The 15,112-nt window shown below is 37.5% G+C and overlaps 1 protein-coding gene across 1 annotated transcript; it reads right to left on the bottom strand.

Annotated features, from left to right (window-relative positions):
- Nucleotides 1–807: 807 nt before the first annotated feature.
- LOC127644718 (eukaryotic translation initiation factor 3 subunit J-B-like) lies at nt 808–9,338 on the bottom strand. The gene is made up of 8 exons (XM_052128050.1): nt 9,163–9,338; nt 8,977–9,068; nt 5,943–5,991; nt 5,655–5,746; nt 5,405–5,519; nt 1,493–1,693; nt 1,204–1,277; nt 808–946 (listed from the first exon to the last, which is right to left on the bottom strand). Exons 1-8 carry the CDS (start codon nt 9,182–9,184, stop codon nt 812–814), a joined length of 780 nt encoding a protein of 259 aa, XP_051984010.1. The 5' UTR covers nt 9,185–9,338; the 3' UTR covers nt 808–811.
- Between the last annotated feature and the right edge of the window lie 5,774 nt (nt 9,339–15,112).

The raw sequence follows: 15,112 nt of genomic DNA, 5'->3' as shown, positions 1-15,112 counted from the left end.
TTAAATTATGTATTGTTTGAGGTTTTGTTTCTTTACACAAGGAATACTCCAAATCAGTTTATAGTGAATTATTGAAGTTCTAAACTCATTAAAGAAAAAAACAATGGTACCGGATCGGGATTGGCTGATACTGATAGTTCAGGTATCAGAATCAGAAAAGAAATTTTTTTTATCGATCCATCCCTACAAATTTTCCATCTCTTCTTTTAATCAGTGTGCCACCTTCTGTTAATTATGTAGTATTGACATTAAAAGCAGACAAACTTTCAATTTATATTTTTAAAATTTCAATCACACTAATCTGGTTTACATTTGGGAAGTTTAAGACTGTGATACTGTTTGCAGAAAACTGCAAGAAAAGTACAACCGTATGTTCAATATGGACATTCTTGAAAGATATTAATTTGCATAGAGCATTACCTTTACTTGTGTACCTGAAATTGCACAGCATTTAAAACAAGTCACTTTTAATAAAACAAAAGATATTTTCTACAAAGTACTCAGTAAGGCAATGAAATTCTAGTTTAGCCCAATCAGAGACACCTACGTCAAAGATGTCCCACACAGTCTGCTTTGATCATAAATATTTTAAGGCCATATGAATAAATTTGCTTTGCCCATACGTCGCCTGGGGCCAATGGCGTGATTGCAGCTTAATGAGGAGTCCGTTACCACACTGAAACCAAGTTAAGGGTTGACACACTGTTCAGTTTACCCCAAGATGGCACTGTGTAGCATGAAAGGGTACTGCTGCATGTCTGCAGGGGTGTTTGGGCACTGAGGGAATAGGAAGGGTGACGATCAACCTTTGTCACATGAAGTCATCATATTCATTGCCGTAGCCACCATCAAAGTCACCATAATCAGCAAAGTCATCTCTCATGTTTGCTTTAAAACCACCACCAGGGAGCACACCTTTCTTCTTTTTCTTATTTGCTTTCTTTTCCTGTGTGTAATGCAACAGCAACAAATTGAGATGTAATATTTATCATAAACAATAGAGTAATAACAATGGCAGATACAAATGGCTTTACATCTGATCCTTGATCACTTAATGTGATTTCCATAAAAAAAAAAAAGGGTTTTAAGGGGTTCCTTTAGCACAACTGAAAAACCAGATGACTAATGCCTACCCACAGACATTCACACAGAGTAAAATAGACTCATGACTTCCTGATTCATCTTCCCCATCATTCAACTCACCTTTTCTTGTTTTTGTCTTTCACTAAGAAGAACAGATAAAGAATTACTTATTTTCTTCAGATCATCTACTTCCACTATAAAGAAAACAAGAAAAAAACAAAATAAGCTTATTAGCCTTCAGACATGTAAATAGTTTAATATTTTTGCAAGCCACAAAACAATCTTTAAACACCAGGGTAAATATCTGTAACACCTCATCACAACTAATATATTAAGAACAACAAACAAAACATTAACAATCATGCACATTAAATAGCCGATTCACACAAAAATAAATGTATGCACTTACATGAAATACAAAGCTCTCGAAACAGTGACTCCAAAAAGCTGGAATAATGAACAGATTTTTCAAACTGTGTTATCTTATCTTTGAGTAATTTTTCAAATGCAACAAAATCTTCTTTGGATGAGGGGCACATGGCTTCAATTCCACAGGTATCGTTAGTGGTAATACCAGTAGTAGACGCATTTGCAGCAGCAGGATCAACACCTACAATCAGAAAGTTTGTCAAAAGTAATCTTAGTATCTAACAGACTCAAATATGAGCATAAATGTGATGTGTAAAAAAAAAAAAAAAAATCTGTTTTTATTAGCACCAGTTTACATACAAGGGCATTTTTTCAAGAATGAGAACCAGTACTTTCTGGTAGAGATAACAACATTTTTTGTAATGCTGTAATATTCAAGTACAGTACAGGGTTCTACAGTTCGAGCATTTCACTAGCATTTTCCAAGTCATGTTAAAAATAGTCTCAAGCCTATTAGTCTCAAGTTTTTAAACACAAAAACATGTCCAATGAGTACATGTGTTCAATAACAAACTGTTGCACAGATACAATCATTTAAATGCTGGCTGTCATAAAACCTTTATTTTGAGAGTTAGCAATTAATACTTTAGTGAGTGAGAGAGCTGTAGCGGCAGCAGAAGGAGCATCACCATGTGTGCAGCTCTCTTAGTTTGAAGATCCAACTTGCCTGAGTTTTCTCTTTTTCTATACTACTTATATTTACTTGCTACGCTTGTAATATGTGTTTTAAATACATTCTATTGTTTCCTGTAGTCGAAAATCCACATGCTGTACACTACACACTCAGAACACCGGAGGTGGCATAGTGCTGCCTCATCACAGCCTCTCTCTCCCTCTGTGGAATTGCCAGTCAGCAGTCAACAAAGCCGACTTCTTCCCGGCCTTTGCCATTCAGTCAAAACTCAATGTTTTGTCTGTTTTGTCTGTCAGCAGAGACAACACATCAACTCCCTCGGCTCTCTTAACCAACTTCAGTTTCACCCTCACCCCTTGTCTGACTGGGCAGGGTGGGGGGGGCGGCTAGTTTGCTCATTTCTAACTCACTGCAACAACACATCTTTCAAATATCATGTCATTACTGCCACAAATACTGCTAACATTCTGTTTTTGGACATTCATTTTCCTCCAGGTCAACTAGGCATCACATTCCCTGAGGAAGGCACTCCACTAGTGGTCATTGGGGACTTCAACATTCACCTCGACAAACCTAAACCAGCAGACATTTTTAGCTCTTCTGACCCCATGTGACCCATACAAGATTGCACACCCCGACAATACAGGGCAGGAAAACAACTAGATCTCATCCTTACCCGTAATTGTATCTCTGATAATCCTCTTGTTACTCCACTACATATCTCTGACCACATCCAGTTCTCTGTCACTCTCCCTTCCCTCTCAACCCACCTATGGTTTCCTTCCGCCGTAACCTTCACTCTCTTTATCCCTCTCCCACGTGCTTCTCTTCGATGGTTTCTGCATCACTTTCCTCCACTAAAAACTTCTCTTCACTTGATATAAATGGAGCTACAAAAGCTCTTTGCTCAACATTAACTTCTTGCCTTGATAGAGTCCGTCCTGTTTCCTCCAGGCCAGCGTGTGCCACACCGTCTAGCCCCTGGCTGTCGGAGACACTTTGTCATCATCCCACAGAGCTCAGGGCTGCGGAGAAAGTGACGCACGTTAAAAGGCTCTGCTGACCTGAGCAAGTATCAATCTCTTCTCTCTTCTTTTTCCTCTAGTGTTTCTGCTGCTAGGGTTTATTATTACCAGAAAAAGATCAGTAACACTTCAGATTCCTGTAAACTGACTTTTTCTTCAATATCCTCCTTTATCATGACTGCTGATGACTTTGCTACGTTTGTTACTGACAAAGTAGCGAGCATCAGCAGACAGCTCTTTACACCACAAACCCACAACCTTTCTCTCCTCTCTCCTTATCTGGGATCTCCAAAGTGCTTCTTTCCAACTGTCCTACCACCGGTCACCTTGACCATATCCCCACTCCCATCCTCTGCAACTGCCCCATCATCATTCTTAAACTCACTCACACACTTCAACCCGTCTCTTGGAAACCGGAAAGTTTCCCAACACATTCAAACAGGCTCAAGTATCCCCACTGCTCAAAAAACAACACATGACCCAACAGTAGTTGATAACTACTAACTTTCCTAGCTAAAACTCTTGAGAGGGTTGTTTTCAACTAGCTTTTATTTTACAGAACAACCTACTCGACAGACATGAGTCTGGTTTCAAAAAAGGACACTCAACAGAGCCTGCCATCTTGTCAGTAGCTGAAACACTGTGACTGGCAAGAGCTAAATCCAAATCATCTGTCCTTATCCTCCTTGACTTGTCTGCTACTTTCAACACAGAGAACCACTAGATTCTCCTGCCCACTCTCTCTGACCTGGGCATCACAAGAACTGCGCTTGGATGGTTTGAGTCATACCTAGCAGATCCTTCAAGGTCACCTGGAGAGGTGTCCAAGTCACACCAGCTGGCCACTGTTGTTCCTCAGGGATCAGTGCTTGGACCTCTCCTCTTCTCTATCTACACTACATCACTCAGACCTATCATTAAGGCACATCGTTTTTCATACCACTGCTGCACAGAGGAAGCCTGATGACCCCACCGTTTAAGCTTGTATCACTGCCTGCCTCTAAATCTCGGCCTGGATAAAGGAATGTCACCTTCAATTCAAACCTGACATGACAGAACTCCTCTTGATCCCAGTCAACCTGTCTGTTGGCCACAACATCCCTATTCATCTTGGTTCAACTAGGTTCAACTACACTAATGCCAACCACAGCCCTGAACCTGGGAGTGGTGGTGGATGACCAGCTTAACTTCACTGCCAACCTCTCAACAACTGGCAACATCTCATCAACCGCTCTATTCATCTTGGTTCAACTATGCTAATGCCAACCACAGCCCAGAACTTGGGAGTGGTGGTGGATGACCAGCTTAACTTCACTGCCAACCTCTCAACAACTGCCAACATCTCATCAACCGCTCTATTCATCTTGGTTCAACTATGCTAATGCCAACCATAGCCCAGAACTTGGGAGTGGTGGTGGATGACCAGCTTAACTTCACTGCCAACATCACATCAACTGTCAATTATGTTGTTTTACAACATATGGAAAATTAGACTTTTCCTGTCTGCACATGCTGCACAGCTCCTGGTCATTTCAAGACTGGAATACTGTAATACCCTGTTGGCCAGCCTCCCAGCTACCACGATTAAGCCACTGCAGATGGTCCAGAACGCTGCAGCGCATCTGATCTTCAATCAGCCAAAGAGGTCTCACATCTCTTAATTTCACTCCACTGACTACCAGTAGCTACCCGCATCAAAGTAACAACAATGGCAGAGCAAAGTGTGGACATCAAAGGATGTGAAACTCAGACTGGAAAAGGGTCAATTTAGTGTTAAGATATCAATCTCAGGGAAGTCAGATGGGCATTAGGTCATACGTCATCTAATTAGCAATAATAAGAAAAATAAAATGTTCTTTGTGTACACTTCTTGTCTATTTGTATGGCTTTTGCTCTATGTGGAAAACACATGCAGGGTTGCAGGAAAGGGAGAGGTCGGGGAGAAAATCACTGCAGGTAGAGAGTGGGTGAACATGAAGTAAAATTTAGTGGGAGCATTAGGGTGCAGGTTAGAAACTTGCTGGAGCGGGATGGGAAAAAAAACAGTTCTGCACAGACCTCTTCATTGGTATTACACAGATTACAAATAAAAGCTAACTAATATGCTCAATAAATACTTACATTTTTAAATAGAACCCTGCATTAATGTAGACTTTAAATGCCACCAGATGTATCTTTTTGTTTTTTTAAAAGGTCTATGTTGCACATGCTGTGCGCGTAGGCTGATTCTTACCAAAAGCCTCACGGGCCAATTCCAGGTCTGCCTCCTCCTGCAGCTTCTGCTGTCGAAGCTTCTCTGCTTGCTGCTCCTCAGGTGATAGTTTCTCACTTATCTGTGGTTCTTGTAACTGTTCACAAATTGCAAAAACAAAAGATGGGGCCTAACTATCACTCAGAATATGTAACAGAAATTAGCATAAGGCGGAGCGTGGGAGTAATAATTCATTATAAAATTGCACATCAACTAAAAGTATTATTCTTACCTTATTTTTTGACTCTTCTTGTTTTTTCTTTTGTGTTATTTCTTTCTCTTTTATTTTAGGAATTTCCTTTTTCTTCTTAGGGGCTTTCACTTCTATAAGAAAAGTAAATCAAACCACTGGAGGACTTGAACGAAGGTGAAAAACAAGACTATGTTCGACATTGGTAAAAGAAGAACATTAACATAACAATATCACTTCCCTAAAAGATCTACTTAATTCCCTCTTTTGCTTTTGAAATATGCAATTGTTCCATCTGTGAAATATTTACAGCTCAACAGAGACCCATACCTTCTTTTTTCTGCTCTTCCTCAGTCTCCACCTCATCATCCCAGTTATCCTGCAGAGACATACAGTATTTGCATGGTGCCCAATGAATTAATATTAAACAGCCACATGTGAGAATTGGTTGTAACTAGGGTTGCAGCGGTATACCGGTTTCACGGTACACCACGGTTTGAAAATTGACGGTTATCATACCATGTACATTTGCTTATCTACGGTATTGAGAAAAAAATGCAAACGGAGAATCTCACATGCGCATCTCCTTTCCTTCTCGACTGTCTGTCAGACTCGTCAACTTGCGCCACACACACATGCAGCAGATGTCAGAGAGAAGCGAGGGGGTCTGACATGAGTTTGTGTGCGAGTTAAAGCAGTGTTTCTCAACTGGTCTATTCGGACAGGGTCGCGGACAGCAGGGAAAGAACAATGCCATGGTAACTTCTCCCATTGAAGATATTTTGGCGGCTGCACAAGTGATCAAGTATTTACCTGCCGAGGCAGATTTGATGATAATCTCGCTAACAGCTAAAGGCGTCTCATCTGCACTTTCGCGAGTATAATGAGCTCTTCTCTCTGGCGTGCGTGTTCAACAACTGGGCTTCCCTCGATATTGCGGAGCGCAGACATCAAAACTGATGTGACCAATTTCAATTCTAGCGAGACTTTTCTAGTTTAAAGTGTTACGGAGATTGTCAATTTGAACCTCTCAACAGTAGCATCCCTGACATGCCAAACAGCATTGAGGAGGAAAAGAGCAACTGTGCTCTGCGCCAAAATAAATAAATTAATTAATTAAACACAATCACCTTTACAAATTAGTTTTGTTATATTTTGACAAAATGTTAAAGTTTCGTATGAAATAATCTAAAGGTAGAATCTATTAAACCTCATTTTATATCAACAGTGGCAGTTTTAGTTAACTTTTCAAGATGTGTTTCAGCTAGTATTTATTTTTTTATAATTATTTTTTATTATATTTATTTATTTTTCATAAATACACTTATTTATTATTATTATTGCTATTATTTAAGACTAGCACAATGACCTAACCATGGTAACGAGGAGCCTTTCCTCCTGTGTAATATGTGTATAAATATGTAATATTATGTAACAAACGGGATAATAATGGGCTCATAGAAGTAAATATGCTCTTCAATTTTTAAAAGGGGAGAGAGAAACTTCCTGTAGATTTTGACATCAACAACAAAAATAATGTCACTTGATGCGTGTCCTTGTACTGGTAAACCATGAACAAAACTATACAACATAAAAGGAAATGCAACTCAGGATACATTAAATACAGGTTATGTTTAATCTATGGCAGGTCGACATTTGATGTCCAATGTAAAATCTGTCCTGAAGCAAAACCAGTTGAGAAGCACTGGGTTAAAGATACAGACAGGAGCATTCTGGCTTCACTGTCACGCACCTACAGTACATGTTAACTGTTAATAATCATTGGACATTACTTTAAAAGCTCACACAGCTGATGTTATTTTTCATTTAGTAGTTCATTTAACATGTAAACTAACATGCTTTAGTTATATAACATGTTATAGTTACATGATATTTTTTATCAGGTTTATAATTCTGTTTATTATAATTCTGTTAGCTTACTTATTTTTTCTATTTATTTTATTTTCAAAAGAGAGAATTTTTTTTACACATACTTCAATAAAATAAATGGTTTCAAGTTTCAATTATAATAAAGTGTTTGCTCAAAAATAAGTTAATTAATAAAATAACCCTTCTGTTTTCACTAATAATAGTAATTGTGTAATACCATATACTGTGAAACAGTGATATTTTCTGAGACGGTTATCATACCGTGAAAATCTCATACCGTTGCAACCCTAGTTGTAACATATATAATAAGAACTATAATGTTTGATGTATGTATAATTTATGTACTGTATTATAACTACATGTAAATGCTCAATTACAGTCATAGCTTAGTTTAATAAACACAGCTGCCAAAATAATAATAACAAATTTAAGCAGCATTAAGCACCATTTGAATGACCATTTTTACATGTCAACGGTAACATGTAACGTGGCTTAACAGTAACACGAAACAAACAGCATGTCAGCATCAAATTCAGGTGAACTCTCATGAAGGCTTCAGATGCCTTGTTCATCCATATGTCACCTGCTACACCAGGGGAAAGCAGTTGAAAAGCGAGTCCTTTCTAGCGCTGCCTTCAAACAAAACACAATCCCCTAACTAGCCCATAATAACATTTCAACTGGAAATGAGTAGGGCGTGTGAGAGTTCTAAAGTTGACGCAACATGACAATCGCTTCGTGACGTCATATCGAACTAGACCAGCTGCTGCCGTTCGCTCAACTTTTCTAGAGCGCAAAAGCTACTGCAACTATTATGACGTGGAGCGCAAATTCATGTAAAAAAAATAAACGTAATAAAAGTGTTAACCTGTTTGCCAGGGTAATGTCAATGCATTTCAATTAAGTGTGTAATTACAACCAACTAACTTAAAAAAAAAAAAAAAAAAAGAAAAGAAACCGATCACTCGTGGGAAAGCTACAAATGAAGTGCTCCACGTGGCTGTCACTCGCTCACAGTATTCATGTCATTAATACTTCATATGAACATATGAACAGGCACAATCGTGTCTGCACTGTATGGTGTGCTTTCATTATGACTGGATTAGTGCGATTAATCTGTAAATTATTAACTGCTTGTTACTTACTGGTATGAGAGCAACAGTTAAACGGTTAAGAACGTGTTAAGATGGAACATGAAACATTTGCTAACTTAGACACAGAAAATGTCCCTGTCTGTAAGATTAGTACTAGGAATTCATAAACACGAAAATGGATACAGCTGGGTGAATCTCTAAATAAAACAGGCCCATTCAAGGCTAGCTAAAGTGCTAAAAACACACCACCCGATAGACCATGTTAGTTTGCTGTGATGTCTGCGACAAGGCACATCTCACTTCTCTAAGACAACACCGAAGACGGAATTGAAATGAGGAAACAATTTACAGATGTGATTATTTGGCCATTTGCACGTTACCTTCACGTCTTCCTCCTCGTCCTCGCCTTCCCACCTATCCAGCCTCACGGCGGTACTTCTGACCGGCTCACTCACCTCGAAGTTCTCAGCGTCTTTGAACAACACAAAAATATCGTAGTCAAGACAGGTCAAATACAGAGACCAACACTTTCATACTCGTAACCCAAAATATTGAAGTCATCCTACCCCAAGAGTCGGAATCCGCCATCTTGGCTAAGCGTGAGTAAAATAGAAACTGAGGTAAAGCATGTGAGCCGCTCTGCTCTACAGCGCTTCTGTCTTCATGATGACGTATCCCGGAGGACTCGCGTCAGCTCAGCGTCGCGCTACAGCGCACCCGCGTGGCGCACCATTGGATCACACGAGCATCAAAACGCTAACAAAAGAAACTGTTTCGAGATAGGTGTAATTGCAGAACCGCAGAACCATACGTCATAGCAGTGTGAGGACGACAGCGCCAGCCTAACCGTCTGATGCCGGAAGTGGGCGGGGTAGCAGTCTAATGCCGGAAGTGGGCGGAGTTCATGTTTAACTATGGCGGAGCACACGGTAGAACAAGGAAAAGAAGAAGAGAAGAAAGTAAAAAGAAGTTATATCTTTGATTGATGCAACATACTTAACGTTATACGCTTATGCAAAACGGCTCTAAGTATTTTGTAAGTTAATATTCAACAATACTATTGATCTGTCATTGACATATGAGAACTGAACTGGATGATAACATCACTGTTTTCTCCAGAATGGCTATATAGATTAATTAACAGAATTAATAACTTTTTTACAACAGAAATTAATCAACACTGAATTTACTTAAGCTGGATTATGACACTATTTTGTTCTAGATCTACAGAGACAAACTTTGTTGCATAATTTTCCTATTATCCCTGTAAAGCTGCTTTGAACAATCTGTATTGTAAAAAGTGCTATATAATAAATGTGACTAAGTGAGAATTGTGACGAAGGCACTTGATCACGTATCGTTATTTTACAGTTGGATTGTATCACTTTGTTAGGTTACATATTCATGGTTTTTGATTTAATTTGTTGTTGGCGTTGTATTTTACGGCATTTGTTAAATTTTCTGACCATGAGAATTGCATTAATTGTATTTTATTTCACCTATAGAACCACATAAAGATTCAGAGAGGTTCAGGCTACCACCTTTGGAGCAATGCACAACATGCTGCAGAAATTTTCACTGCCCTTTTTGTGATGGTCTTTGAGGCACCCTTTGATTTCACAGCTGTAAGTCTTTGTTAAAAATATATATTTTAACTAAATAATATAATCTATTAAATTGATCTATTAACACTTTTTCCCCCCTTATGCAAGTCTGATTTCCCTCTTATTCGAAAATGGTGATGCCTTATTCTGATGGAGAACTTTGCCATTGAAAGGTAACTCTCTCAGCTCTCAAGTTTTCTCTCTCTCTATAAATTAACTTAAAAATTAATTTGTCACAGGAAACATTGATGTGCAGGTGCCACCTAAAGCACAAGAAACTGAAATCGACGACAAGGTATGTTTTTATCGTCTCAAACGGGCACATGAAAGAGCATAATTTCAAAACAATAATTTACATGCATCCTGATTAAAACACAATGTATTGTTGAGGACACGTCCAATCTCCCCAGGGACAACAGATGGAAATTAGCTAGCAGCTAAATGTGGTGCAAACCATCTTTTCTCTTGTGAGAATAATTTCTTTTAAATGAATTAAATATTTCATTCCTTTTTTGTGCTCCTCTCTCAAGGAACCACAGATAGTCAAAGACCTCAGGACAGGAGCTGCATGGCTCGGGAAAACTGCCACTCGTTCAGAGGTTTTGTGGATGAGCCTTTTGTGGATGAGCCGTGGTATCAGTAACCTAAATAAGGAAGACCAGGAAAAGGCCCTTAAAGGGTAACTAAACACCTGCTCAGAGTCTGACTCCACCCACTAGAAATATTTGAAAATGCTGGAAAAGTGGGCAGACCCCGGCGGGGATAGAGGGAACGAACCGAGTGGGGGGAGACCTGAGACTTGTAGTGACGGATTAATTGACAGCTGTTGTCAGACTCTATGTTATTATTATTCCTCATACGGTCGCAAGACAACATGTACATGAATCTGGCATGGTGAGCTGGAACCTGCTTACATCAGCTGTCACCGCTTACATCACGAAGTACCGCAAACAGCCAATAGGAAAATTCAACTGCAGTAGCCACCGTTCAACCTGAAGAGGGCAGCACTCAGACGTTTTTACACCATATATTGTAGAATTAAAACACTTTATAAACAAATGTCAAAAAAATTACTTGAATCAATGACCAGTACTAATAAAGCCCCATGCTTACAGATCATTAACTAAAAAAAGTTGGTTTAGGGTTTAGTTACCCTTTAAACTTGATCAGGCAGAAAAGAAAGATGATCTGGAACTGGCCAAAGAGCCTTTCATGTTTCAGTTCCTGTTTAAGGAAGACATGGAACTTTTTCTTAGCAAGTGTCATGATGAAAGGCGCCTCAGGATTAACTGCATTTGTATGGAGTTTTGATTTATTTTAATTATTTTTCTCTTGAGAATTATTGTTAAATGTGTGCCTGCATAACTTTTATAAGATTTATATTCTTTGGTTTAATTTAGTTTTATATAATTTATTTATTATTTAGTTCAATTTTGTATTTTTCTTTAATTACTATTATTTATTTGGAGCAGGTACAGCTAGTGTGTGATTCTTTTCATATTTCAAAAGATGATTTGAGGAAAAAACTAATTTTATTTAAATTAATCATTTGTGTTTTTTCAGTCCATCATATAATTGTTGTGTTCTATGAAAAAAATTGTTGGTTGAGTATTAAAAATTATTTTCAATTAAATCAAATGTTCAAACGCTCAAGCTTTGTTTTCATTGTATTTTTTTGTTTTAAGCTTTGTTAAATTTATATTGTTAATCATTTGACTCAACAAAACAAATGGATAAAGTATAATTTTAACTTTTAAAAAACTATTAACATTTGTTAATAGTAGTATATTGTCTTTTGTTGGACAAAACATAATTCTTATCTTTTATACTATTTGAGAATTGATATATATATATATATATATATATATATATATATATATATATATATATATATATATATAATCTTTTCAATTAAATCGTTTAAAAAAAAGTATTTATAATAACGTTTTTTTAAACTTTAAAACGTTCCAAATCGCTGAAGTAGCGCAATGCCTTGCCGCGCCCACTTCCGGCATCAGACGGTTAGGCTGGCGCTGTCGTCCTCACACTGCTATGACGTATGGTTCTGCGGTTGGTTATTATTGACTGTTTCTCAAGTCATTATTCTTCTTCTCGTGTAAGTGCATTTACCGCCATTACCTTCTGTTTGCATGAATCAGAGACTGTCCTTCCTCTCTCCCTTCTCCTCCCCCTCAGATCCGTCAGGACCCCGGCTTCCACCGGCGCTGCGGTTCAGCTCATCCGGTGTACCAAAATCCCTTCGGTCCCAAATGAGGAAGAGAGAGGGTTGAATATTTGTATTATTATTATTATTATTATTATTATTATTATTATTTAAACTAACCCTTCCTCTATATTCTACCAGTTAGAATTGTATCTTTAATCATTTAAACGTCATGTATTTTTCCACCTGCTAACAGGGTCTTTACTGATAACTGTTCCCTCATCCTCTCCAACTTCTCTTTAATTCCACTTTCTGCATCATATTTCTTGCACTGTTTTAATACGTTCCACAGTTTCCTTACTCCACACAATTCACACAGTCCTGATGTATGTTACACAATAAAGCAAGACACCTTGATTTCAAACTTTGAACTTTATTTTTATTAACTGGAAAAACATAAGTGTATTTAAAATGTGTTGTTCAACGTTTTGAAAGATGGCTTTACAACATTTGTGAACTGTATATATATATATATATATTACATCGGAAACCTCGGGGCAGAGGGATTGGTGAATATTTTGCTTTATTGATTTTGCATTGAAAATTAAATAATTTATTTAAAAAACTCCAAATGAAACGAAAAAGCAAATAAATACATAATAAAGTGATAAAATAATAGCCTATATTTATAAAACCACCTTTCCATTTACCTTTGCAACTCAAATCATTTTCTGATAAGCCTACTAGTGTTTTTCCTTTATGCCTAAACACAGCCAATCACCGGCACTTTTAGATTTGGACACATCGAGCATGCTTATCACTGACGTTGACCAGATTAACCCCTTAAGTATCATAAGCGGTGCCTAAAATGTATCGAACTGGATACCCAGCCCTAGCTGGGACCCACACAAAAAAGCACGTTTAGCCTATATTTCTTTGTTCCAAACTATATAAGTGTTGAAATATGTCTCCTATAATATCCTGCCTGCTATTTGATTGTTGAACTTCCAGACTCCAGAAGAGTCTGAGCAGATAACCGCCTTCCTTATTTTATTTATTTTTTTGTATGGCCATTCCGATATTCTTTTCTTTTCTGCAATGTCCATTTCTGGAATTACATATGCTATACTTGATTCCTCATAGGATCTTTTGAAGCATCTGTAAATATTTGAGTGCAACATCTATTACCCTTACCATACTAGTTTCTTGAACTGAGTTAATTCAACTGCTGGACTAGAATCCACAGAGGAACATCTGCAATAATCAATCATGGAATATTTTCAAGATTTGCTTATCCCATTTCATTCACTATGTTTCCAAATATCCATCCAAAACTTCTACACTTTCCTTTCCCATACTCCCAACATGCTTTTATTACAGATTTCGTAGGGTGTGACTCATCTTGAACTTTTACATTTGTCCAATACACTGTCCTCAATTGTTTCCACCTGATACACAGCAGCATTTCCCCTACCTCTACTTGCAATGCCTATACCGGTGTACAGTAGATGGATACACACCACAGCTGATTCTCAAATGCTTGGGACTGTATTATATCTAGCCTTAATAACTGTGTCTTGCTTGCTGAATCATAGACTACAGTACACATTCATAATCCAGTACTAATCTGATCATTGATATATATATATATATATATATATATATATATAAAACGTCTTCAGAGCTTCTCTGTTTGCTCCCCACTCACATACTGTATAACTATATTGTATACAATATTTTATCGATATTACTTTTCCATGTTCATTTTCTACCGACCTATAACCCAAAAACCTTACTGCTGGTACCTGACACAATACACAATAAAGATTTACTTTACTGTTAACTTTTGTCTTTGTGAAAACCATCATCTGCGTCCAATCTTGAATCCAATGTACTTCTCCCACTTCTAAACTCATGTTGGTATGGGGAGAATAATTTCCTTTTTTCCAAATAATCTATTATTCTATCAGCTATCTTCCTCTCCATTAATTTACATACATGAAATGTTAGCACTATTGGTTGATAATTTAGCGGGTTACTTCTTTCCCTGTTTTTCTATTGGTATTAATAAAGCTTCTTTGCAACTCTGGGGGATTTTCCCTTCCATCCAAACTTTATTATACAACTTAAAAACCACCTTAATAGACTCATTACTAAGATGTTTTAACATTTCATACCTTAAGAGAATGTGACATCCAACAAATTGTTCTCTCTTTCTCATTAAGTTAGAATACTCTAATAATTTCTTCTTCCTAATTTCCTTACTTTCCTCTGGTCAATTCTCAGAACTATTCACCTTAATGAATGCACTTCTAAATCTGCCTTGTCTTTGTTACTTTCTGTAACAACTTCCCCCGAGCATAATACTGGATAGTCATATTCTTTTCGGATACCACAATTTTTTTTGATTGTATTCCAAACCTGTTCCGCTGGGGTATTATTTCCAATTTCACTACAACAAATTCTCCAGTACTCTTTCTTAGATTTCCTAATTATCCTTCTATCTTCTGCTTAGGCTTGTTTATACATTATTAGATGTATGAAATTATGCTTATTCTTTAAACGCTACATAATTTCTCTTCTTGACCCACACTGTAAACAAAATCCTGTTGTTTTTACAAAAACAAAACTGGCGGCTGTGGTTGCCATAATAATTATGTAAAAAATACAGTTAAAATGTAAACCACTTTACAGAACAACCTGTACATTTTACAGGTTAAAATGGTTATAATTTACATGCTGGCACTG

The sequence above is a fragment of the Xyrauchen texanus genome, chromosome 1 (genome assembly GCF_025860055.1).
Source record: "Xyrauchen texanus isolate HMW12.3.18 chromosome 1, RBS_HiC_50CHRs, whole genome shotgun sequence".
Lineage (NCBI taxonomy): Eukaryota > Metazoa > Chordata > Actinopteri > Cypriniformes > Catostomidae > Xyrauchen > Xyrauchen texanus.
This window is presented reverse-complemented; position numbering and strand designations above follow the sequence as displayed.